Source organism: Globicephala melas, chromosome 19 (assembly GCF_963455315.2).
Source record: "Globicephala melas chromosome 19, mGloMel1.2, whole genome shotgun sequence".
Taxonomy (NCBI): domain Eukaryota; kingdom Metazoa; phylum Chordata; class Mammalia; order Artiodactyla; family Delphinidae; genus Globicephala; species Globicephala melas.
In genome coordinates this window covers 26,733,327-26,760,830 of record NC_083332.1, presented here as the reverse complement: position 1 = coordinate 26,760,830, position 27,504 = coordinate 26,733,327, and the positions used below count along the sequence as shown (strand labels likewise).

At 38.6% G+C, this 27,504-nt stretch overlaps 2 protein-coding genes across 6 annotated transcripts in view; one reads left to right on the top strand and one right to left on the bottom strand.

Annotated features, from left to right (window-relative positions):
• The window catches only part of PHKB (phosphorylase kinase regulatory subunit beta), a 197,822-nt gene extending 184,162 nt beyond the window's left edge, over positions 1 to 13,660 (bottom strand). The window contains exons 1-2 of one of the 5 annotated variants that reach the window (XM_060289761.1): positions 13,388 to 13,657; positions 11,074 to 11,186 (exon numbers count right to left, since the gene is read on the bottom strand). In XM_060289761.1, coding sequence (XP_060145744.1) covers positions 11,074 to 11,128 — 55 coding nt within the window. In that variant the 5' untranslated portion in view covers positions 11,129 to 11,186; positions 13,388 to 13,657. Of the gene's footprint in view, positions 1 to 11,073; positions 11,187 to 13,387 lie in introns of those variants that run through there. The other 4 variants (XM_030833054.3, XM_030833057.3, XM_030833056.3 and 1 more) reach the window with 4 other exon arrangements.
• Positions 13,633 to 27,504, top strand: part of ITFG1 (integrin alpha FG-GAP repeat containing 1) — a 239,460-nt gene continuing 225,588 nt past the window's right edge. Inside the window, exons 1-5 of the mRNA XM_030833058.2 lie at positions 13,633 to 13,976; positions 15,633 to 15,705; positions 20,948 to 21,093; positions 22,240 to 22,297; positions 23,510 to 23,584. Coding sequence (XP_030688918.1) covers positions 13,769 to 13,976; positions 15,633 to 15,705; positions 20,948 to 21,093; positions 22,240 to 22,297; positions 23,510 to 23,584 — 560 coding nt within the window. The 5' untranslated portion in view covers positions 13,633 to 13,768. The remainder of the gene's footprint in view (positions 13,977 to 15,632; positions 15,706 to 20,947; positions 21,094 to 22,239; positions 22,298 to 23,509; positions 23,585 to 27,504) is intronic.

The following is a 27,504-nucleotide window of genomic DNA, read 5'->3' as shown; positions in this document are numbered from 1 at the left end:
TCCTCTTGCACTTAGCCTAGGACTGGTTAGAAACTTAGAAATCAAGGAATTTTGTTTAACTGTTAATCAGAATCCTCCTGATCAATGCAAGGATGGATAAGCCCCACATAGTGATTTTAAATCTGTAATTTTAAAAATCAGTAATTAAGAAACAGCAGAAACATAACTGAATGTAATTTGAGCTGTAAATGTGATATTAAAGTACCCTGGGGTTGGTATACATAGTTTAGTGTCTATGTGCAGAAGCCATAGGAAACCAAGATTACCACTTTCTCTAAACAAGCCAGATAAACGAGCATTACTTAGGGTGGAAGAGGGAGAAAAGGTCAACTAAAATATGACCCTTAACTACACAGGAGTGATGCTAACAGGTCTTCAATACAACTTTATAACCAAAATGAGTAATTATTTCTGAAGCATGACTATTCAGAACTAACCTTAATGTCACTAACAACCTCCAAGCCTAATTATGGCCAACTGTCAAACATTCCCAAAAAACATGCAATCTCTGTGGGGAGACAAAGCAAACTCAAGACCCGTAGGAGCAGAATCAACTCTGTCACTAAGAAGCATAGGTTGCATATTAGGTTAGCATACCCATGTTATAATGAAGATATTAAAACACAAATTAACCTACATTCTAATACATACATTTAATTATAGAATTGGAACACTATAATAGGCATTCTTTCAGTACTAAATGTATACAAGCAGAACACTATTCAAACCATCTAGTATGGCTTAAATTGTTTCCTGTCTACTCTAAGTGTAGCTTAACTCTGCCATATTTTCTTTTTTAAAAATCTTTATTGGAGTATAACTGCTTTACAATGATGTGTTAATTTCTGCTGTATAACAAAGTGAATCAGCTATACATATACATATATCCCTATATCTCCTCACTCTTGCGTCTCCTACCACCCTCCCTATCCCACCCTTCTAAGTGGACACAAAGCACCAAGCTGATCACCCTGTGCTGTGGGCTGCTTCCCACTAGCTATCTATTTTACATTTGATAGTGTATATATGCCCATGCCACTTTCTGACTTCATCCCAGCTTACCCTTCCCCCTCACCTAGTAAACAAATGTATTCTCTACACCTGTCTTTATTCCTGTACTGCCCCTAGGTTCTTCAGAACCTTTTTTTAGATTCCATATATACGTGTTAGCATATGGTATTTGTTTTTCCCTTTCTGACTTACTTCACTCTGTATGACAGATTCTAGGTGCATCCACCTCGCTATAAATAACTAAATTTCGTTTCTTTTTATGGCTGAGTAGAATTCCATTGTATATATGTGCCACATCTTCTTCATCCATTCATCTGTCAAAGGACACTTAGGTTGCTTCCATGTCCTGGTTATTGTAAATAGTGCAGCAGTGAACATTGTGGTACCTGTCTCTCTTTGAATTATGTTTTTCTCAGGGTATATGCCCAGTAGCGGGATTGCTGGATGGTACAGTAGTTCTATTTTCAGTTTTTTAAGGAACCTCCATACTGTTCTCCATAGTGGCTGTATCAATTTACATTCCCACCAACAGTGCGAGAGGGTTCCCTTCTCTCCACACCCTCTCCAGCATTTATTGTTTGTAGATTTTTTGATGATGGCCATTACGACCGGTGTGAGGTGATACCTCATTGTAGTTTTGATTTCCATTTCTCTAATGATTAGTGATGTTGAGCATCCTTTCATGTGTTTGTTGGCAATCTGTATATATTCCTCAGAGAAATGTCTATTTAGGATTTCTGCCCTTATTTGGATTAGGTTGTTTCTATTTTTGATACTGAGCAGCATAAGCTGCTTGTATATTTTGGAGATTAATCCTTTGTCAGTTGCTTCATTTGCAAATATTTTCTCCCATTCTGCGGGTTGGCTTTTTGTCTTATGATTTCCTTTGCTGTGCAAAAGCTTTTAAGTTTCATTCGGTCCCATTTGTTTAATTTTGGTTTTATTTCCATTTCTCTAGGAGGTGGGTCAAAATGGATCTTACTGTGATTTATGTCACAGAGTGTTCTGCCTATGTTTTCCTCTAAGAGTTTGATAGTGTCTGGCCTTACATTTAGGTCTTCAATCCATTTTGAGTTTATTTTTATGTATGGTGTTAGGGAGTGTTCTAATTTCATTCTTTTATATGTAGCTGTCCAGTTTTCCCAACACCACTTATTGAAGAGGCTGTCTTTACTCCATTGTGTATTCTTGCCTCCTTTATCAAAGATAAGGCGACCATAGGTGCACGGGTTTATCTCTGGGCTTACTTTCTGTTCCACTGATCTATATTCCTGATTTTGTGCCAGTACCATACTATCTTGATTACTGTACCTTTGTAGTATAGTCTGAAGTCAGGGAGCCTGACTCCTCCAGCTCCGTTTTTCATTCTCAAGATTTGTTTGGCTATTCGGGGTCTTTTGTGTTTCCATACAAATAGTGAAATTTTTTGTTCTAGTTCAGTGAAATATGCCATTGGTAGTTTGATAGGGATTGCACTGAATCTGTAGATTGCTTTGGGTAGTAGAGTCATTTTCACAATGTTGATTCTTCGAATCCAAGAACATGGTATATCTCTCCATCTGTCTGTATCATCTTTAATTTCTTTCATAAGTGTCTTACAGTTTTCTGCATACAGGTCTTTTGTCTCCTTAGGTAGGTTTATTCCTAGGTATTTCATTCTTCTGGTTGCAGTGGTAAATGGGAGTGTTTCCTTAATTTCTCTTTCAGATTTTTTTTATCATTACGGTATAGGAATGCAGGAAATTGCTGGGCATGAATTTTGTATCCTGCTGCGTTACCAAATTCATTGATTAGCTCTAGTAGTTTTTTGGTAGAGTCTATAGGATTCTCTATGTATATTATCATGTCACCTGCAAACAGTGACAGGTTTACTTCTTCTTTTCTGATTTGGATTCCTTTTATTTCTTTTTCTCCTCTGACTGCTGTGGCTAAAACTTCCAAAACTATGTTGAATAATAGTGGTGAGGGTAGGAAACCCTGTCTGGTTCCTGATCTTAGTGGAAATTGTTTCAGTTTTTCACCACTGAGAACGATGTTGGCTGTGGTTTGTCATATATGGCCTATATTATGTTGACATAAGTTCCCTCTATGCCTACTTTCTGGAGGGATTTTATCATAAATAGGTGTTGAATTTTGTCAAAAGCTTTTTCTGCATCTATTGAAATGATCATATGGTTTTTCTCCTTCAATTAGTTAAAGGTTTATCACATTGATTGACTTGTGTATATTGAAAAATCCCTCCATTCCTAGGATAAACCCCACTTGATCATGGTGTATGATCCTTTTAATGTGCTGTTAGATTCTGTTTGCTAGTATTTTGTTAAGGATTTCTGCATCTATGTTTATCAGTGACACTGGCCTGTAGTTTTCTTTCTTTGTGACATCTTTGTCTCGTTTTGGTATCAGGGTGATGGTGGCCTTGTAGAATGAGTTTGGCAGTGTTCCTCTGCTATATTTTGGAAGAGTTTGAGAAGGACAGGTGTTAGCTCTAGTCCAAATGTTTGATAGAATTCACCTGTGAAGCCATCTGGTCCTGGGCTTTTGTTTGTTGGAAGATTTTTAATCACAGTTTCAATTTCAGTGCTTTTGATTGGTCTGTTCATATTTTCTACTTCTTCCTGGTTCAGTTTAGGAAGAGTGTGCTTTTTTAAGAATCTGTCCATTACTTCCAGGTTGCCTATTTTGTTGGCATACAGTTGCTTGTAATAATCTCTCATGATCCTTTTTGCATTTTGGCAGTGTCAATTGTTACTTCTCCTTTTTCATTGCTAATTCTATTGATTTGAGGCTTCTCTCTTTTTTCTTGATGAGTCTGGCTAATGGTTTATGAATTTTGTTTATCATCTCAAAGAACCAGCTTTTAGTTTTATTGATCTTTGCCATTGTTTCCTTCATTTCTTTTTCCTTTATTTCTGATCTGATGTTTATGACTTCTTTCTTTCTGCTAACTTTGGGGTTTTTTTGTTCTTCTTTCTCTAATTGCTTTAGGTGTAAGGTTAGGTTGTTTATTTGAGATGTTTCTTGTTTTCTGAGGTAGGATTGTATGTCTATAAACTTCCCTCTTAGAACTGCTTTTGCTGCATCCCATATGTCTTGGGTCATAGTGTTTTCCTTGCCATTTGTTTCTAGGTAGTTTTTGATTTCCCCTTGGATTTCTTCAGTGATTTCTTGGTTAGTTAGTAGCATGTTGTTTGGCCTCCATGTGTTTGTAGTTTTTACAAATTTCTTCCTGTAATTGATATGTAGTCTCATAGCATTGTGGTTGGAAATGATACCTGATAGGATTTCAATTTTTTTTAAATTTCCAAGGCTTGATTTGTGACCCAAGATATGATCTATCCTGAGAATGTTCCATCAGCACTTGAGAAGAAAGTCTATTCTGTTGTTTTTGGATGGAATGTCCTATAAATATCTATTAAGTCCATCTTGCTTAATATATCATTTAAAGCTTATGTTTCCTTATTTATTTTCATTTTGGAATGATATGTCCATCATTGGTGAAAGTGGGGTGTTAAAGTCTCCTACTATGATTGTGTAACTGTCGATTTCCCCTTTTATGCCTATTAGCAGTTGCCTTATGTATTGAGGTGCTCCTATGTTGGGTGCATAAATATTTACAATTGTTATATCTCCTTCTTGGATTGATCCCTTGACCTTTATATAGTCTCCTTCTTTGTCTCCTGTAATAGCCTTTATTTTAAAGCCTATTTTTTCTAAAATGAGAATTGTTACTCCAGCTTCCTTTTGATTTCCATTTGCATGGAATATCTTTTTCCATCTTCCTACTTTCAGTCTCATGTGTCCCTAGGTCTGAAGTGGGTCTTTTGTAGACAGCATATATACAGGTCTTGTTTTTGTATCCATTCAGCCAGTCTATGTATTTTGGTTGGAGAACGTAATCAATTTACATTTAAGGTAGTTATTGATATGTATATTCCTATTACTATTTTCTTAACTGTTTTGGGTTTGTTATTGAAGTTCTTTTCCTTTTCTTGTGTTTCCTGCCTAGAGAAGTTCCTTTAGCATTTGTTGTAAGGCTGGTTTGGTGGTGCTGAATTCTCTTAGCTTTTGCTTGTCTGTAAAGGTTTTAATTTCTCCAACAAATCTGAATGAGATCCTTGCTGGGTAGAGTAATCTTGGTTGTAGCTTTTTCTCCTCCATCACTTTAAATATGTCCTGCCACTCCCTTCTGGCTTGCAGAGTTTCTGCTGAAAGATCACCCATTAACCTTATGGGGATTCCCTTGTGTGTTATTTGTTGTTTTTTCCTTGCTGCTTTTAATATGTTTTCTTTTTATTTACTTTTTGATAGTTTGATTAGTATGTGTCTTGGCATGTTTCTCCTTTGATTTATCCTGTATGGGACTCTCTGTGCTTCCTGGACTTGATTAACTATTTCCTTTACCATATTCGGGAGGTTTTTACTATAATCTCTTTAAATATTTTCTCAGTCCCTTTATTTTTCTCTTCTTCTTCTGGAACCCCTATAAGTCGAATGTTGGTGCATTGAATGTTATCCCAGAGGTCTCTGAGACTGTCCTCAGTTTTTTTCATTCTTTTTTCTTTATTCTGCTCTGCAGTAGTTATTTCCACTATTTTATCTTCCAGGTCACTTATCCGTTCTTCTGCCTCAGTTATTCTGCTATTCATCCCTTCTAGAGTAGTTTTAGTTTCATTTATTGTGTTGTTCATCATTGCTTGTTTCCTCTTTAGTTCTTCTAGGTCCTTGTTAGATGTTTCTTGCATTTTCTCTATTCTTTTTCCAAGATTTTGGATCATCTTTACTATCATTATTCTGAATTCTTTTTCAGGTAACTGCCTATTTCCTCTTCATTTGTTTGGTCTGGTGGGTTTTTACCTTCATTTGCTGTGTGTTTTTCTGTCTTTCCATTTTGCTTCTCTTACTGTGTTTGGTGTCTCCTTTTTGCAGGCTGCAGGTTCATAGTTCCCTTTGTTTTGGATGTGCGTCCCCAGTGGCTAAGGTTGTTTCAGTGGGTTGTGTAGGTTTCCTGGTGGAGGGTACTAGTGCCTGTGTTCTGGTGGATGAGGCTGGATATTGTCTTTCTGGTGGGCAGGTGCACATCTGGTGGTGTGTTTTGGGGTGTCTGTGGCCTTATTATGATTTTAGGCAGCCTCTGTGCTAATGGGTGGGGCTGTGTTCCTATCTTGCTATTTGTTTGGCATAGGGTGCCCAGCACTGTAGCTTGTTGGTCATTGAGGAAGCTGGGTCTTGGTGTTGAGATGGAGATCTCTGGGAGATTTTCACTGTTTGATATTATGTGGCACTCGGAGGTCTCTTGTGGACCAGTGTCCTGAAGTTGGCTCTCCCACCTCAGTGGCACAGCCCTGACACCTGGCTGGGGCACCAACAGCCTGTCCTAGAAACAGCTCCGAATTTAAGGAGAAAAAATAGAAAGAAAGAGGATAAAAGAAAGTAAGATAAAATAAAATAAAGTTATTAAAATAAAAAGAAAGTTGTTAAGAAAATTTTTTTATGTAAAAAAAAAAAAAAAAAAAACCAGACAGACAGAATCCTAGGACAAATGGTGAAAGCAAAGCTATAGAGACAAAATCTCACACAGAAGCATAAACATACACACTCACAAAAAGAGGAAAAGGGGATAAAATATTATATATTGCTCTCAACGTCCACCTCCTCAATTTGGTATGATTCATTGTCTATTCAGGTATTCCACAGATGCAGGGTACATCAAGTTGATTGTGGTGATTTAATCCACTGCTCCTGAGGCTGCTGGGAGAGATGTCCCCTTCTCTTCTTTGTTCTCACAGCTCACAGGGGCTCAGCTTTGGATTTGGTCCCGCCTCTGCGTGTAGGTTGCCTGAGGGCGTCTGTTCTTTGCTCAGACAGGACGGGGTTAAAGGAGCAGCTGATTCGGGGGCTCTGGCTCACTCAGGCCGGGGGGGGGAGGGAGGGGTACGGATGCGGGGCGAGCCTGCAGCAGCAGAGGCCGGCATGCTGTTGCACCAGCCTGAGGCGCGCCGTGCATTCTCCCGGGGAAGTTGTCCCTGGATCATGGGACCCTGGCAGTGGCGGGCTGCACAGGCTCCCGGGAGAGGCGGTGTGGATAGTGACCTGTGCTTGCACACAGGCTTCTTAGTGGCTGCAGCAGCAGCCTTAGCGTCTCATGCCCGTGCCTGGGGTCCGCGCTGATAGACGTGGCTCCCGCCCGTCTCTGGAGCTCATTTAAGCAGTGCTCTTAATCCCCTCTCCTCGTGCACCAGGAAACAAAGAGGGAAGAAACAATCTCTTGTCTCTTCGGCAGCTCCAGACTTTTCCCGGACTCCCTCCCAGCTAGCCGTGGCGCACTAACCCCTTCAGGCTGTGTTCACGCCGCCAACCCCAGTTCTCTCCCTGCATTCGACAGAAGTCTGAGCCTCAGCTCCCAGCCCCCGCCCACCCCGGAGGGTGAACAGAGAAGCCTCTCAGCCTGGTGAGTGCTGGTCAGCACTGATCCTCTGTGCGGGAATCTCTCCGCTTTGCCCTCTGCACCCCTGTTGCTGCACTTTCCTCCGTAGCTCTGAAGCTTCTCCGTCCGCCACTAACAGTCTCCGCCCGCGCTGGGGCTTCTAGTGTGTGGAAACCTTTCCTCCTTCACAGCTCCCTCCCACTGGTGCAGGTCCCGTCCCTATTCTTTTGTCCCTTTTTTTTTCTTTTTTCTTTTGCCCTACCCAGGTACGTGGGGAGTTTCTTGCCTTTTGGGAGGTCTGAGGTCTTCTGCCAGAATTCAGTGGGTGTTCTATAGGAGCAGTTCCACGTGTAGATGTATTTCTGATGTATTTGTGGGGAGGAAGGTGATCTCCGTGTCTTACTCTTCCGCCATCTTCTCAAATCCCCTCATGACTAGTTTTCTTAATCAAATGGCTACCATGAGGGTAGATACCAAAATGAGGTAAAGAGATAAGCAACTATGTCTGCTTTTGTAAAATCCTACTCTTAAATACATACCAGCAATATTGTAAAAGACAAACATTTTTTAGCAAAGATAAAGAATAAAATTTATTGGGCAGCTACTAAATATCAAGTGTTTTGCATATAACATCTTGTTTAATCCTCAGAATAATATCTTCAGGTAGGTTTTATTACTCCTACTTTTACAGAGAAGGAAACCAAGTCTCAAAGATGTAAAGTTACTTGCTCAAGATCACACAAGTATTAAACAACAGAGCGAGGATGAGATTCAGGTATAGCTGAACACAAAATGTGTACGCTTTCCTTAGGCTCTTAAAGGGGGCCACAACACATAACAGTCCAGAAGCCTCAGGCCTATGGTCTCTTTAAGCCAAATGAACTTTATTAATTGGTTGACTACTAAATTAGGCTGAAACAAGGCTGCTACATAAGTGCCTAAAAAGAAGAGAGTGTCAGACATACAAAATAAAAAGTTGAGTTTTGCTCAGAATATACAATAAAACTTTACCAGCTATTGATATGCCTATCAAATCAAATAAATCAAATCAAATTAATCAAAAAACCTAAAAAGAAATAAATAAAGAAAAAAACTCAAGTCACATGCTGATAAACTCACTGAGATACTGATAAACTTATAGAGCCAAGATAGAGATAAGCCAATGATTCATTTTAAGGAATAATTTTTAAAATTATCTTATCATCTAAGAATAAAAGTAAAAATGCCATGATATTTTTTACCTCATCACAAAATGCCATAGCAATTACTACAAATAATTGAACTTGTAATGCCAATGTCATTGCTCTAGCTGATCAACTCTGCTAATCTAAAATATAACTGCAGTAGTCAAATGAGAAATGGAAGCCATCTAAGTTACTGGATGCTACACTCCTTCCCTAATAATTAGTTAATTCATTTTGGTTGTGGAATTTGCCTATAAATTCATTGGCCGATAGGTTTTACCCCAAGGCTCTTTAAAGAAAAGCCTGGACATCCAGATCTCTTTTTGGATTTAAGCAGTTAAAACAAAAGAAAGTATATTCAACCACAGCATATACTGACACATTAGCATTCAGAGCACAGCTCAGGCATGCACTCACGGAAACGCAGGACACACTAAATTCAATAAAGAGTAGAAATAAAGAAAAACATAGCAGAAACAAATCCAAGAGGAATAAAGAGGGTTAAAATGCATAAAACAATCTGGGTATATTAGAAATTAATTTTCCAAAATCAAGATACTGGCTTTCACTTTTGGTAATGTTCAATAGTTTCTAGCCAAAGGTACCAAAGAAAAGCTCAGCTATAAACCCAGGACATTCTTTAAAGATTGTTAAATGAAATCACACCATTATACACTCTCCCACAATGATAACGTCCAAGGAACTACAGTAGCAGAAAACAAATCATTTCCAACATAAATGAAGCATTTCTACATTAGTAAATAAACTATAAATGCAAACCACTCTATTTAACAGATAATAGTTTTATTTCTTTATAGTTATCACTAAGTTTTGGTTAGATGAACCCCAAGTGTCTATACTGAAAGTAATTTATGAGGAATCCATCTTTTAAATGGCTTATAACGATTAAGTTTGGTATTTTCCTATTTAGTTTCTTGGTGCATTCTATTTTGATTTAATAATATGGTACTGGAAAAACTTCTTGTATATGGTTTTAAACACTCTATGTAATGTTAAGCACAGTTCTTAGGTTTTGAAATTTTCGGGACTATTGATGCATAAAAAAGCATACCTTTAGCATTCTATTTCCCAGTAACTGCTGAAGGACTTTGTCAGTGCTGAAAACCCATCAAGCCCTTATTAAGAAAGCCAAGATGAAAACGAGAGCCTGATGCTTAAAAGAAAGCACAGTTCAAAGATACATGTCCTCTTGTTCTCTTAGTTCAAAGATTAAATCAAAAATCAATTGGCAATGTTACATATAATATACTATTTTGTCATTTGGCAGATGACAACTAAAGACATGGATCATTATTGTTTCTTAAAGTATAAGCTTTGTTTTCTCCTGTTTGTGACTCTTCCGTAAGCTATTTCCTATTTCTTTTCTTCAAGATTTTTCCCCTCCATCTTGCCAAAACAGGGCTTGAAATACAAATGGAAATAAACGGAAGGGGAACCACCTCTGAAAGGCTATGGTGAAACCAAAAAGAAAGAATTTTTCACTGTCACTGTTTTGATTGAGTCATCTCACAGTAATGAGTCCTGAGGCTTGAATATTCTGCTTAAGGCACACTAAAGACAAAGCAGCCTCTTGCCAAGAGGCTTTTCCCAGTGTTCACACACAAAACAGGTTTTAAATGGCCCAAGGTGGGTCACAACCCACAGAAAAAAGCTGTAAAGACTTCAGTCTTCATTTCAGCTCTATGGCCACTTAACAAAGCCCTTCTCTTCCAGATATATTCAAAGGCCTGTGTTCCTAATGGGAATCCATATATGGTCTTTCCTGGATGCATGGACTTCTTCCAAATTGTTTTCAAGACCCAGGGCACTCATCTGGAGAGCAATTCCACAGCTTTCATCCAGCTTGCAAAGGGTCTCACCAACCTGACAGTCACTGCACCAACACCTCCTCCAGCCCTTACACCAGGAAGCCATGGGATGAAAGGCAAAGCACATGGCCTTGAAACATAACAGTCTCAGAACCTGGGGCAACTTGCTTCATCTCTGTGGGCTTCCCTTTCCTGTCTATGAAAATACATATAAAAATACCTACTTCACAAGGAGTTGATGAAGAGAAAATAATTGGGACGCTGACCAAATTTTCCTACTTTATAAGAGTTACTCTGTTATGCAAAAAGACAAAAATTATTGAAGAAGCGTTTTAACTACCCAGGTGATAATTAAGGCTCCCAGATACTGAGGAATTGCCCCTGGTCAAACAGAGCTAGTGTCAAGACAGGGGCTCCACTCTGCATTTCTCATGCTTCTCACACCACAGACTACATTCACCATACAGTGCAAACTTAGGCCCAACAATAACAGAAATGGTGCTCAGGCTTGGGCCCACCAAAGAGGAAATAAAACCAAAATAATATCATACGGTGACATCAACCTTCAGAAACAAAGTTATTTAAAATTACCAAGTGACCCTTTTGGGGTCTACACACTTACCAGACCTTAAGAAAGCTGGTGGAGAAGAGACGACTGCATCAGGTGAGCTGGCCATTTCAAATTGTTGACTCTAATCATAAGCATCGCAGGCTAAACTATAGCAATTTTCAAAACTGTTTAGTGAAGGTTAGAAGCAATCAGCATTAGATTAATTGAAAGCAGTGTGAGCAGTTATTAACATGATGCGGTGTGCAACAAAGGCAATAATTGAGGTTCATTATAATTTTATTTTCTCTTTTATGACTTGAAAATTTGATTTTCTTTGCTTTGATAAGTTACATTTGCTTATATGGATGAGGCAGGAAATATATAATGGCCACTTATTAAACATTACATAAGAGTAGCATCCAGTAGCTCTATTGAGCAGTGAAGTGATTATGCTACTTTGTAACAATGCTCAGAACCTTGCAGTGGCATCTATATCATAGTCAGGTTAGTCCAAGTTTCAAACAAAACTCACTTTATATACTCCTCTAAAAGTAACAAACAGAATCAGGGTGATTGCTTTTAATGACACAGGAAGTCAATGATTCACTAAAGAAAGTTTATAGTCTACACGTCACAGCTATCAGAAGAATCTGAAACCTCAACTAATTTGGAGGGATGACTTCAAATGGTATCTCTTTTATTGCTATGATGTAAACATATAGGAACATCCCACATTTATACAATACACTCAACTACCTTGTACATGAAACTGGATTTAAGTGACTGCATTCAACAATAGTTACATAAAATTTGATTTTTTTTTCTCAGTAAAGAAAGAGAAGGTAGGTTTTCAAAGCTTACTGTTATGACATGCAGTTCAGAGGAAATTAAGACTGGAGAAGAAAATAAACCCTATACGTTTATTAGAGGAAAAGAGAAATGCTGTAAAAGTATATGTTGAGGGTAGAGCTCAGTTTCCTGTAAGAAAACTCCAGTTATTCTCTTTGACAGGAAATTATCAACTCAATAACCCTTTTTATAGCCCAGATAGACTCACTGTTAGTGGTCAACTCAATACTTCAGTATGACACAAAAAGTTTGAGGAAAAGTGTGAAACAGAAATAGACGTGACTATTCTAAGTAACTGTACTAACACTAAAATGTACTAAGGACTAGTTTTTGAAAAATTCTCTCATATGGTAGTTTTGCTATAACCCTAAGTAAATAAGTGCACAACTATTTTTAAGGTTTTGAAAACAGAATGGAATAAGCAACAAAGATTGGGTGGATTTCTCCTGTATGATTTATGAAATTACTTTCTTCAAAAAAAAAAAAAAAAAGACTGCTAAGAACTCTGTTGTCTGCACAACAACTAAGAACTTCATGAATGGGAAAAGCCAAAATATAATGGGGTAGTATTAGCTGAGGGGAAAAAAACAAAACCCTTAATACCAATGCAAATGCATAATTAGTTTTCCTAGGACTATGTCTTTCAATGTTATCAGATTATCGACTTTGACATTATCATCTCCCAACACTAATTTATATAGTAACAACAAGCCTTCAAAAGGGAAGATTCTTAGATGAAGACTTGTCATTCCACCATCTTTCCTGTTTACAGGAACACTTTTTAGCTCGAGATTACATCCAGCCAGCCAGGAATAAGAGAAGTTTCAATCCTGGCTGTCAGATGAGTTATCAGCCACAAGTGCTAACTTCAAAATGTGACTCTGCAATTTGAACAAGTCAGCTCAGGACACTGTAACTACTATAACTGCCTGCGCAGCGTCTTCTGACCTAGGTGGCCTCGGGTTTGGGAGCCACAACTGGGAACTAGGCGTCCTGGGGCCACTTGCCCAGGGAAGGGGCCCACTTCCTTCTGAGTCCTAACTATGCTCACCGTGACCCCCTTCGTGGCCTGAGGCCCGGTCTCCCTCAATTTCTGCCACATAGATAACTGGCTAGATCTCGGAACTTGTAATGTGAAAAGGAGATACGAAATAAGGCAACAAGCAGCCGCCAGTTTTCTAGGACCAGACCCTAGTCATATGTAAAAATGAGGGGAGGAATACAGACAGGGAGGGGACTCCCGGGAATGTGGCCACCGCCTGATTTCTAAGAAGACTCCAGGAGAAGTCGGCACCACCACCTACTTTTCGAGAGGGAACACACACGAAATATAGTTGGGGAAGCAAAACGGAGCAAAGGTGGGACCACCACCTAATGGGGAAAGACATCAAGAGGAAGTCAGGGACCACCGTCTGCTTTCTAAGGGGAAACACGCGGGCACAGGTTCATTCCAGGACCCCCATCTGCCTCCTGCCCAAAGCTCTTGAGGGGAAGTACCCTCTACGGTGCGGGGGAAAGGGGTGGCGCCCCAGCCAGCCAAACCTGAGCGCTTGTTCCGGGCTCTTCGCTCCAAGAGCTTCCAGCTCACTTCGGCCACGAGCCCCGCCATCGCGCTCCGGCCGCCGTCTTGGCCACCGCCCCCGGGGCCGCCTGTCAGCTCCTCCCGGCCGGCCCCGCCCCCCCGCGCGACACTGTCGGGAGGCGCACCGGCCGGAAGTGAGCGCGAGGGCGAGCTTCAACCTAGCTTCGCGGCCTCCCGAGCGTCAGTGGGGCAGCCCTACGGGAGAGTGAGACGGGGCCTGGCCGCGGTCGTACGGGCGTCTGGGCTACGCTCTTTCTCTCTCGGCCGGCGGCACGGTGCTTTCCGGCTGCCGTCAAGCGCAGCAGTGGGCCGGCGGGCGGGGGCCGAGGGGCTGCCATGGCGGCGGCAGGCCGGCTGCTGGGTTCCTGGGTGTTGCTGGCGCCGCTGCTTGGGGGCCTCGCGCTGCTGGGAGTCGGGCCGGTCCCGGCGCGGGCACTGCACAACGTCACGGCCGAGCTCTTTGGGGCCGAGGCCTGGGGCACCCTGGCGGCCTTCGGAGACCTCAACTCTGACAAGCAGACGGACCTCTTCGTGCTGCGGGAAAGTCAGTGCTTGCCCGGCCCTCCCTCTGTTCGCGTGCCCCTCCCAGTGTTCCCCACACCCCTTGCCCGGATTCCCGGTCCTCCTGCATTTCCCGGCCCTTCTCTCCCAGCCCTCTCCCCCTTTATTTCCAGCATCCTTGCAGCTTGCCTTTTTTTCCCATCTTTTCCAAACCCAGGTCCTGGCCTGACCCCTCCACTGTTTGATCCACCCCCGCAAGCACTGGAAACACCCCGGTTTTTTGGGTTTTTTTCCTGAGACGACCGCGGCCGTCACTCACGCACCCCGCCCTTCTCATGGAATCACCTTGCAAAGTCCTTCCTGATTCCCAGTAGTCTTTGTAGCTTGCCTTTACGTTCCCTCCCAAGGTCCCTTCATTCCTGTCTGCTGTATTTCCTCCAGTCTCCCTTCCCCTTTGATGAACTGGAAAACGTGCGACTTGACAATTTCCTCTCGTAGAGGACTTCTCCCTCCCTCTTCAGTTACCTTGTTCACCCTCCCTCCCTTTGTCAGGGTCCCAGCTTTCTTGGAAACTACTGTTCCTTCCCAAGGGCCTAAACACTCCCCAATTCTCACAAGTATTTCACAGGCACTACTAATAAACCCAGTGTCTCCTTGGAAAAGGGTTCTCAAACTGCAGGTTTTTCTCCCTTCTGGGCTGCCCTAGTCTTTTGTGTGCAAAAGACTTCCTTGCTTTGGCCACCACCCTAGTCTTCCAAATCTCTGTTTTCTTTTCCAGCTTGAGGTTCTTGGGAGTTCTTGGCTTTAACCATCACTAAACAAACTTTTTTTTGTAAATCTTGATGCTGACAATGGGCATTAGAGGGTCTTAGTATTCTCTAGTACCCACAAAGCAGGCACTGTTTAAGGTCAAGGCTGTGAAAGAAGGAAGTGAAGCACTCATAGAGTTTGACTGACAAGATCTTGGCCCAGATCTCTTGGAGTCCTTGTCAGGACTCCAGAGCCTCTTGTGGACCTTGAGAAGGGTGTATACTGCCTAACGTATAGCCACTCAACCCAAACTGGAGACAGAGATTCTCCCCTTTAAAGATGCCCTGTGTTTGACTAAACAATTTCAAAAATCTGATCCAATGAGTGCTCATTGAACTCCAGAAATGCATCAACCTGGGGGATGGTTCTGTAGGAGACACAAGAGGGTAGTCTTGGATGATGCAGCTTTTTCTGCTTAACTATGACATCATGTCCTAGTTACTAGTCAGATACCCACAGTAGGAGTTTCTGTGTCCTTGATGTGATGCATCTGTGCAATGGACTAAACAGCCTTATAAGAGGCTGAGTTGTTAGGTTTGAGGAAGACAAGACTTAACACGTAGTATAGTTATAAAGCATATTCTTTATATGCTTCCTTTAAGTCAATCAGTCTGACTCCTGGCAGAAGCCATTGGCTTCAATTTGCCTTGACCAACTACATTTTTCCTTGTTCATCCTTCTAGTTTCCCTGCTGCTTTGAATATTGAATTTGTGATATACTGTTAGGAATCTCCATTCCATTAGTCTAATAGGACCAACCTTGAGAGGGCAGACAAACTGGAGGAAAATAAGTTTTCTTATTGAAAACAGTGCCCAGAAAGCTTCTTGTAACCACTAATCGTATGTTTCACTGGGAATCATTTTTCTAATGTATACTCGCTTCTTTTAGGAAATGATTTAATCGTCTTTTTGGCAGACCAGAACGCACCCTATTTTAAACCCAAAGTAAAGGTATCCTTGAAGTAAGTACAAATGTATTTGTTTCTGTAAAACAGTCATTAGTGTAATAATAGATATGCAGTAACTAGTTGGATTGTCTTTGAAATCAATTTTACTCTGAAGTGGTGTTGTGGTACAAAATCACTAGTTATGAGGTATGAAGCAAGTAATTTGTTAGGAAAATTAGTGAGCATACCAAAGTTTAAAAATGATTTGCTTTAAAAAATAAATAAATAATTTTGAGTGGAACCGGGTCTGTTCCTACATAAACACCTTTCAGTCCCTTGCAATCTGATATGTTTTCTTGAATGTCTTGGGGATTGTCCCTCATCCTGAGTGGATTGTCCCTCATCCTGAGTGTGCCTGTGAGAGCAGCTCAGTCACAGGCTCATCAGATCAACTTTGTCCTTGGTGGTCTGAGGGAGGAGTTTGCACTGGGGTCAATGAACTCTGTTCTGATTTTTCATTTATTGACTGATAGGTGGTGACTGCTAGGTGACTCAGGTTGATTTTGAGGAAATTCAAATCAAACTGAATTTTTTAAATGTTCAAATAATAGTTATGTTTTTTTTATATGACTGGCATTGCATGAAGCACAGTGACCATCATCGATAGTGAGCCAACACAGTTTTGAAACTGTAACAAGCAAGGATTGATCACTGTCTGGAGGAAGAGATGAGTCAGTGCAGGCTAAAGTGGCAGCTTCTAGAAAGTTATGGGACTTATGCTTGACCTTAAGATAAGTAAAATTTAGGTGAGGGCTTTCAAGTTTCAGGACAGACACAGCATTAACAAGAGATGGTAGTAAACACAGCAGGTTGTGAAGAGGAGGTGGAAAGATTTGCCTGACAGAAGTGGAGGGTATACTTTGGAAAGTTATGGACTAGGAAGATGAGATCAGGGCAGACTAGGAACCTTCATAAGTATCAGAAAGAATTGACCTCAATCCCGAGAAAAGTGGGGAATCATTACAGGTTCTTGTTTAAAGGAGAGGTGGTGAAAACGGTATTTTAAATTGATTTGATTTACTCGTTAACCATGTGCAGGATGAATTGGTATGTAGAAAGATCAGAGATTACTTGGAAACTGTGCAAAAAGTTTAAGAAGTCCCCATATTGGGTAATGAGTGCTCAGATGCTACAATATTTAACTTAAACTCAGACATATGTAAAAAAAAATTGGCCTTGAGTTAGAACATTGAGGCGTTGAGGGGAAAGTTACAGATGGATAAACAGATTTTCCCTTTTGAGAAATGTTCCTTGATACTGGATGTCAGCATGCTTGGAGTGGGGAGGGAACAGAAGTTGATAAATATTACATCCAAGAAATGAACTGCCTAGAAGTGGTTTTTCATGGAAGATTAAAAGTTAAGGAATTTGTGGGCTATTAAAGACTTGGATTCCACTGAGTTTTTTAAAAATCCCAGTTAATTTTTCTTTTGATTAATGTAATGTTGTTTTATATACTTATAAAAGTTAGAAACTCTTGTATTTATTTAGTATAGTTTTGAAAAATTAACTGTCCTTCACTGTTTTCTTCCCCCTCTCCCCTGTTCCTCTCTCAAATGCAACCACTTTTAAAACTTTGAGCTGTTTCTTCTGATGTTTATTTCCATATTCTAAAATAAGTTTTTATACTGTAATTTCTTGAGTTACCATCTTCATCTCTTGGATTTTTTGTTAGCATAGACAAAGATTTAGCATCTTTAAATTGGCTCCATCTCCATATAGTTATATCATATTTTAGCTTGGTCAGTAATCATTGTATAAATTCTGGCCATGTAGATTATGTGTACTTCAGAGCCAAGCAGTATACGGTATTTCATTTCTCTATGGTTTTTCCCTCCAAGAGTAAATGATTGTTTTTTAAAAAATAAATTGCACTGTTTTCTGTGTACCTATCCTTAATTTCTTTGCAGATGTTCCATCATACCTGCCATATACCTGTTGTGCTTTTTCTTTCTCCCATTGAGTCCTCTGCACTCCTCCCCAATCTGAATTCGTTCTCTAGGACTTCTGCAGAGTTACTGTTTGGAGACTTTCCCTTTGTCATTCTTTGTTTGATCCCTGTCTCTTGGATCCTGTGCCATTTTGTTCTTTGCTTCTTCATTTACTTCACTGGAGTGTATCCTTCAAGAAATTCCTGAGAAAGGGTGTCCCTCCATTTCCAAAACCTTTTTCTACTCACTCTTTGATTGGCCTGTAGTCTTCTAGCTTCATCGGCTGCAGGTTTTAAATCCATTGCTATTCTTTTTCCTAATCCTTCAAATATGACTTATTTTTAATTTTTGAAGCTATTAGGGTCTCTTCTTTATCCCTGTTCTCTGAAATTTCATAATATGTCTTGGTGTAGACTATTTTTCATTCATTATTCTAGCCTCCCTTCAAGCTAGAGGCTTCTATACTTGGGACCTTTTTGAAATGTTCTTATGTTATTTCTCTGATTATTTTTTTTGTTTTCTCTTTCAGGAATTCCTACTAGTTGGTTATTGGACTGCCTAACTCCATCCTTTATTTCTTTCATTTGTGTTTTTGTCATTTTGTGTTTTTTTTCCCGTGGGAAGTTTTCTTAATTTTATCTTCGGCCTTCTATTGAATAGTTTTATGTTAGCTGTCATGTTTTCTTTTTATCTCCAAGAAGTTTTCTTTGTTCTCTTATTATTCTTTTCTCTTAGCATGCTGTTCTTTTTTTTTTTTTTAAATGGATGTATTTTCTTATGTCTTCAAGTGTGGTTTTGAAGTTTTCTTTTGTTTCCTCTGTTATCTCTGTTTTTTTCAGATTCCTTATTAGTATTTGTTTTGGCTCTCTTTAATACTCATAGTTTTCTTTAAAAGGCAGGTAACTCTTTATTATACTATATCAAGAATAAGGTACTAAAGAGCTAATTGGAAACTCTGCATAATGGGATTTACCTCCTGTCTCCTGCCCTGTGGATATGTTCCTGGCTGACTGGCATCCTAGGAATTTGGCAGAGTTGAGGGCAAGGGCCAAACTGTTCCTTTGTATACTTTCCATTAACTCCCTGTTTTTAGTGTAAGGCCAATATCTTACCCTCTCCTGTAACTTACATGTCTAATGCCTGAAAACTACTTGGTTGTTGGCATGCTGAGCAAGAAGGAGAAGGGACCATCACAGAAAAGGTGTTTTCAGCCTTACACCTTACTTTTGTCTTCTGCTGTTTCAGATGACTCCAAATTCTGAGCCTTTCAGAGGTTTTTCAGGGCAAAAAGCCTCTTGAGCCTTTTCTCCAAGCACTTCAGCTTATACAGTTGACCATTGAACGACGTGGGTCTGAACTGCATAGGTCCACTTACATACAGATTTTTTTTCACTAAATACATGCTGCAGTACTACACTATCCCCAGTTGGTTGAATCTGTGAATGTAGAACCAAGGATGTGGAGGACCAAGTATAAAGTTATACCAGCTATGGATTTTCAACTGCAAGTGGTCTGTGCCTCTAACCCCACGTGTTCTTCAAGGGTCAACTGTAGTTTCCTTGCCCTGCTAAGGCAGATCCTTTCATGATCTCTTTGTCTTTGAGGGTTATGCTTTTTTAAAAAAAAAAATTCCGTATCATTTAGTAGGTTCTAAATGAAGAAGATTCTTCTTCATTCTTCTAGGTTCTTTAGAACCTAGAAGTAGGTTCTAAAGAAGAAGAGATAAATTCGTGTGTCAGTCTGTTATTTTGTAAAGTTCTAATTCCTATTTTTACAACCATAAAGAAGGGCAATTTTAGGAATAAAACCTGATCAGGTTAAGTTCCCATCTAGTCCTTTGTAATATATTACTGACTATTTCAAGGTACCTTTTGACCCCAAATCATTAATTTATTTGAACAAGTATTACTGCCAGGTATGTGCAGCATATGTATGACTGCACATGCGTACATACACAGGTACACATACAGAGGTATACACTTAGATGCAGCTTGCTACATAGTAGCACGTGCAGTTGCTATATCATCATTTTTAAAGACCAGCTATTTTTCATGGTAAGGTTAAAGCATTGTTGGAATTCTTTGAGGAAACTGACATTACAAAAAATATTTTATCATAGTGAGGATCAATTATAGAGGCCAACCCAACTGAATTTGAATTCCAGCTATTCCATTTAACTAGCTGTTTAACAATGAAAGCTACTTCAACCTCAGTTTCCTGGTCTGTTCAGTGAGAATTACGATACCTATTTCAGGTGATGGAGATTATCAGCTAATAGCTATTAAGTACTTGATGTAATATCTGAGACATAGTAAGTAGCTGAATTAAAATAAAGCTATTATGTTGTTGTTTTTCTTAATCTTACCCTTGTCAGTATTTTCCTCATTTTCACTTTAAGTAAAACCTATTATATATATTTTTACATTCTTGATGCCATTTAGAAAATAATTATCCATAAGCTGTTTGGAAACTTACTGTCTTGCTGTTTGTTCTTAAGTAGAATTAAATGTAAATTGAATTTAAGGCCTATTTTTTGATTGGGTCACTCAGACAGCATTAGGACAAGACTCCAGAATGTTTTGTTAAGTTTTCAAGGTTAATGTAAACCATTTTAGAATATTTTATTATTAAAAATGTAGAATTAGGTATGTATGTTTTGATAGTGGATTGCCAGGTTTGGTCAAAAAGAACTTATTTTTCATTGCACATCTTGAAATAAAATGACAAGTTTTCACTGTAAATTTCAAATCTGCATTAAAATCTAAAATTAAGTAATCTATAGATAATATCTTTTATAAAATGACAGTGATACCCTCAGTGCTTTAGCAATTGATAATGAGCCTCCATTTATGTTGTTTTTGTTTTTTTTTTTGGTCGCACTGTGCTACTACAGTTCCCCGACCAGGGACCTGACCCCCACCCCCTCATTGGAAGCCCAGAGTCTTAACCACTAGACCGCCAGGGAAGTCCTTTGAGCCTCCATTCGTATAAACACCATCCATATGTCCTGGTATCTTTGACAAAAGAACTAGGTGAAAGGATTAAGCCAATGCCTGAACATAAAACTGTGCTTCCTCTTAATAAATATTTCAACTTTTTCTTGTTTCTTAAAACCCTCTGCATCCATCCTGAATTCTTTCATAGACCAAAGAGGCCTACATACATGAAGGATGATAAGCTATTAAAGAACAGAATGTAATTAATCAGTTCTGTGAATTTTTAAATTTTGCATTGAAAATATTTTTGTATGGTATAAATATAGAAGTGTACTTTTCTATTATAGCTCTACCGGAATGTTTGTTTATTAAAATGTTTGTTTCTTTTAGGAATCACAGTACATTGATAACAAGTGTAGTCCCGGGGGATTATGATGGAGATTCACAAATGGATGTTCTTCTGACATATCTTCCCAAAAATCACGCCAACGGTGAATTAGGAGCTATTATCTTCTGGGGACAGAATCAAACCTTAGGTGAATTTGTTTTAAGAGTTTTTAATATTTATCACTGGATATTAAAGGAGAAATATGCCTGGTATTCTTAGGTCAGTGTAACAAAAATAATGTTCAGAAATCAGTTCAAAAATGCAGTTCTTGAGTGTCAGTAATTGTCTCTAAAAACTTCTTTAAAAGACTGTTTTCTGGTTCTTCTTTTTCAACCTAGAACTGGTCTGCAGTCAGCTCCAGGGAACAAAATCTACTCTGTTAGCTTAAGGAAGAGAGAATTTATTAAAGGTTTTTTATGCTTTACAGAGTTATTGTGATGGCTAAAGAACACACACGAGGTTGAACTTTCAGGAACAATCCTCAAAGCCTTCAAAGAAGCTACTGCCTTTTTACCATCAGAAAGTGGCAAGTTGCACAACAGGTGCCAGAATGACACTTGCTCACCAGCAAAATGGATGCCATGCACCCTCCCTCTTAGTACTTACAATTCAGTGATCAGACATTAAGACAGAAATGGCAGAAACACAGCCTTCACCTCATTCCTGCCTTGGAAAACTCACCATATCTAATTAGCAAGGCTTACATTTTATTTAGAATCTTAAATGCAAGGATATCTGAGAAATGCTATTTTTGGTTTCTAGTCTCCCCAGTACAGGAAAGCACAAAAAGTTTAGAGTAAAGGTTGAGAGTCAGTCTACCTTATCTACCCACAAATCTTCAAGTCTTATCTGAAAAGCCAATTAATTATACCTAAATGGACAACTTTGTTCATGGAGCCAGACTGAAGAAAGGAGGAGAGGAGGGCATGGACGTTTTAGAGTCTAGTAGTTTTGCATGTATTGGGTTCTTTATTTCAAAACCTTAATTGTCAACTGCTCTACTGCTAAACTGTATATAAAGAAGACTCATCTAAGAGATTTTCAGAATGAAGACTCAAAAGGAAGTTATTGTAATGCTGGTCTTCACTGTAGAATAAACTCTCCCAATATATCTTTACAAACTTGATGTCCATTTAAGTTAGATTTATAGTGTCTCATTAATGCTAATAGTTGGAATTAATTAGAGCTGAATTTTGAAAAGAATGAAAGAGTATTTTTCCCTAAGTGCAAATATCAGAAATAATGTGTTATAAAATGCCTTTTCATTTATATATTTTCTCTTTTTTTTTAACAGATCCTTGCAATATGACCATACTCAATAGGACTTTTCAGGATGAACCATTAATTATGGAGTAAGTATGTGCTTGCTTCCCTTTGAATGATTTTAAACTTACAAACATAAAATCTTTCACATAGGAAACTACTTTGCTAAGTTGTATTGACTCTAAATTCATTCTCCATTTAAAGCTGATAGGGGCCTGTCCTCTCAATTATATATGTATTTGCCATGATGGAAGAAAGAGAAAGGTGAAATTCATTATTTTGCAAAGAGGGAGAGATTTGTCTTTTTGGTTTTGTTTTAAAAGCTTTGAATGTGTCCATGATGGATCTTTGTTGATCCTAGCTGTGTTGTTACTCAACTAAGAAAACTGTTTTTGGATAAAACTGTTAGTGCTTGATTGACAGATACGAAGGGTAGAGGATTTCCTCTAGAGACCTAGAAAGATTTCTGTATTAAGGAGAAACTTTGTCCTTTTCACAACTCTTCCTTAGTATTATCATTTATCTCCTCAAAGTAGACTCATGTACCAGGATAAAGTTAATCCAGATTTCTGTTAGGATTCTGGTAATGATGTAGATATCATTTCGGGGAGTAAACAATGTATAGCCACATTCTTGTTTCCAGTGCTGCCTTTTGTACAGTTATTAAAATCATAGTCATACATCAATAGGTCAGTAACCATTAGAAGTCTGAACTTTAATTCACGGATTAATCTTTTTAAAGGTGCGCAGCTTGATTTTTTTTATAATTGGGTGTTTTTCATTGTTGTTACAATATTCAGTGGCTAGTATAAATTTTTATACCAACTAGGGATTACTTTTGTGGGTTATTTCTCCTAAGCCTATCTGACTAAATAAGGAGGGTCATGATTCTGAAATAACAGTCTCCTTATCACTCAGAGACAGGCTAGGCTATGTAGAGGTTACAGACAACACCAAAATCTCACAACAAAAGTTTATTTCTTGCTCACACTGCAGGTCCAGTGTGGGTCAGTGATAGGCTCTTTTGCCAGCTCTCAGAGTGTCTTACAGGCCTCATCGTCTGTGGAGCTGTACTGTCATGTTCTTCTCATTGCCAAGATGACTGGAGGGTCCAATAACGAAAATTAAACACTTTGGCCTCAGAGTGAAACACGTCACATCTGACATTCCATTGATTGCAACAGATACTGACTGTTGTATGTCTACCACACCTCCCCAAAGTTTGTTTTTCTTTTTAAACTAAATTAGAAGTGAGAATTTAATAAAATGGCTGCTTAATGTTTTTAATGTTTTCTTTTTAGCTTCAATGCCGATTTAATTCCTGATATATTTGGTATCACAAATGAATCCAACCAGCCACAAATACTATTAGGAGGGTGAGTAAATATTATTATATCCATGTAATTAATTGTACATGTTGTTGTTGGAGGGACTGTGTATCTATGTGAACGGATTGCTTTAACCATTGGGGGAAAAAACCCCAGCTCATTGGAAATCCTTGTTTAAGATTTTTAAAAGGACATTTGGTCAACATATAAGCTTTCTCAAACACTATGGATTTGATCTGCGACTGGTTTCTGTGTAGAGCCAGTTTAATCCTTTTATCCCTCTGGAAATTAGAGATACAAACTTTGCAAGTCCCCATTTAAATATTGGTTCATTGGATGTTTTTAGAAATGGAAAGATTTAATTTAAATGGTATGTATAGCTGCTGTCTTGATTGAATTCTCTACCTTAGTCATGTTAGCTCCCAGATGTTCATTGATAAGCCTTGTTCCTTCTGTTCAATGAGCAATTAATAATTGCCTGAAAATACAAACATTCCTTCTCTAAGCTCTGGAGACTTTTCCATATATACTCTATCCTTGATCCGTTTGTATGCTAGGATTCTCTTATTATCCAAGAATGCCATTCTCAGGGAAAACTGCCTGGAATCTTGCATTTCAAAGATCTCCATTATAATTCCTCTAGCTTTAAATAGAACTGCCTTCCTAACACAAGAATTCATGATAGCAAGATACTTTTCATGAGATACCTTCAACTTGGTTAATTTTTTCTGTATTTGATAAGGCAAACATTTTAAGAGTACAGAACACATTTATTTATTTTTTTGACTTTCCAGCAAGTGCAGAGAACCACCTTTATCAATCTGTCTTCCCAGGCACTATAAATCTAATGAATTTTCCCTCTGTGTTTTGGAGACGTAATGTATTTTTATGATTAGTTTCTGAAATGTGATGCACAGGCACAAAGACAAGTAAATTATCAAAATGTGAGCTATTCTGAGGTGAAACTGTTACATTTCCTGTCACTTTTTCTTAAAAGTTTTCCATAAAGAATATGAGTATTTTTATGCTAGTCATAGTGACCTTTGAAAGACTTGCTGTGAATCTTTAATGAGAAACCTGTTTTTTCCTCAAACTTTGAAAAATACCTGGAAGAGAACCCTGCTTTAGAGACCAGCTGGATGGAGATCTTGCTTTGCCTTTGCGGCTATGTCTGGGAGGAACTGAGTGTGGGTGGGCTAGGGGAAGGCACAGGTGACTCCTACCATAGCAAGCCCTGCTTGTTTGTCTTGGGTAGACATGTGATTGAGAATGTGATGGTGACTTCTGGCCTTGTTTATTTCATGGTAATCTCCATTTTAGTGAAAGAAATACTTGGAATATTTTTAATGTGATGTGGTTTGACCTTTGGAAATTTAGACTTATGAAACAGCTGTTGTAGATAATTGAAAAAGTAAAAACTACTAGATATTGTGTGATAATGTCATAGCTTATTTATTTGTTCTGAATTCTATGTTAGATTTTTTTTCCTCTGATGCTTCTTTAAAAACTTATTCTGGGGCTTCCCTGGTGGCACACTGGTTGAGAGTCCGCCTCCTGATGCAGGGGACACGGGTTCGTGCCCCGGTCCGGGAAGATCCCACATGCCGTGGAGCGGCTAGGCCCGTGAGCCATGGCCACTGAGCCTGCGTGTCCGGAGCCTGTGCTCCGCAGCGGGAGAGGCCACAACAGTGAGAGGCCTGCGTACCGCAAAAAAAAAAAAAAAAAAACTTATTCTGCCTAAAGATATATTCACTTTTATTTTTTATACATTATTCTCTGGCATACTATAGTATACTGGAGTAATTCTCTACTATTTTATATTTCTCATTTAAACTTCAGTTACAGATTAAACAATAGTAGCTAACCATATTATAGGTAACAAGTTTGTATCCAAGATTTATCCTGTTACCTTTGTCCTGACAACTTTTAAAATGAAGTTATAAAAATTGACAGAAAAGAATTTTTGTCAAGAACATTGTTAGGATGACTATTGCTTGCGTTATTATTCAGACAACAGAAAGCTGAATATGTCTCTATGGGGACAAGCATTAATATGTTACTAAAATAAGAAAAATGTATTTTGCCATATCAATTTTATGTTACAGATATATGATTAGATGTATAAGTGAAAAAGCCATTAGTATTGACATTTTGGACCATTTGCATGACTAATGATTGGCAGCCCAGTCTTATCTATTAAGGAATCTAACCAACTTTTGCAACTTAACTATTATGCTCATTTATGCCAGACCCAAGGTTATCTTAAATTTAATTAAATTTGGCTAGCACCTTAATTTTATGGGAAATTTTGCAATGGTCTTTAAATAGAATGCTAAATGCTCCCATGGGATTGTGCGGGAAAGCCCATGGCTGTAAGTGGCCCAATACAGGCATGGAAACAGGAGATTGCCCACAGGTAAAACTAACATCAGTTTGGCTGGAGTAAGGGTGCAGATGGTCAGCCTAAGCTGGAAACAGTGATAGGTAGAAGAATCCCTTTTAATTGGTACTGTGGGGGTTATCTGATAGGGACAGGAAGGGTGCTAAACCTCTGCTGAGGTGCCAGAGATAATTGAAGTGTGTTAAATGTACAAAGGTGAGGATTCAGTTTGCGCCTCCACCTCACTTTATAATGACTTGAAATAATGTAATAATGTGCCACATTACTTAGAAATAACACCTAGCTATTAAGTGTTAGAGCAGCTTTTGCAGTGATGAGGTTATCGTTAATGAGCATTTTCTGTAAAAGGGTATTTGAAACTGATGTTGCATAAGCATTCAGGATATTGTTTTTAGTATTGACGTGAAAACACTTGTACCTGTAATGTTAATCAAAGCCAAATGTAATGTTGGTCTGTTCATATTTTCTGTGACTCATATACTGAGTTCAAACACATTACTGGGTCAGGCCGAAGTTGTATACCTGGGAATATTAATCGAGGTATGTGACAAACAAGCACTTTTGCCATACTCCATTTACTTCACAAACATTTGCATGAATATTTTGAATGGAATATTGATGGCACTGAAAGCAGCCATTTTTAACTTATTTATGTGAGTGGATATTTTTCCTCCATTAGCAGAAAAAACTATCTTCTATTTAAATATAGGTATTTAATCTCAATTCAGAAGGAATAAATCCCTGTTTTTCTATGTAATCTTCTTACATTATAACCAATGACTGATTTATTAAATCACCCTTCATTTTTACTGCTGATTTGTTTGTTTGCTGGTGCATTACAGAAAATTTTGCAAATATTTATCTTAATGAAATAATGATATTTGTCATTTAAATCTATTTAGAAAAAATATGAAAATTAAGAGATTTATAACACAAAAGAAAACCAAATAATCATCAGGACAGCTTTTAACTTTATAGTCAGCACTAGTACTCATAGTCTTAACAGAAAAAGGTAGCTTTGAGATGATTCATATTTTCTTAGAATTCCCCTAGCAAGCCCCTCCCTTTCTCACCTTATACACCATTTGTATTTTGAGCATTGTTGTTTAAAGGAATCTATTAGGACTTAAGAAATAAGTTTTTTATTGGTATTTCCATAGAAACAGAGCATCAGTTTTATAACTTTTCTCTTTTCCTAAAGAAACTTTGCTATTGGAGATAAATTCATTGATTCTCTCGTTTCTCGCCTAAACCTTTTCTTTTCAAAATTAAGCCACAGAAATAGTGAAAGCTTTAGCAGATAACTTAGAATTGTATATGCTGTGATTATTTCAAGTGACTTGTTATTCAAGGATCCATACTTTTATTTCCTGGAGTCCCACCAGAAGCTTTTGGGGAGTCAATTAAATGACGCTTGATTCCCTGGTGATTTATTATACTGCTTTGTTTTATGTTCTGGTTGGCAGTGTTGTATGTAAGTGAACTTTTGATTGTTTCTAAGTGAATTTAAGAGGTTATTCTCAAAATTTACTCACGTTGCTTTTAGTTAAATCTTACAATTTTTTAG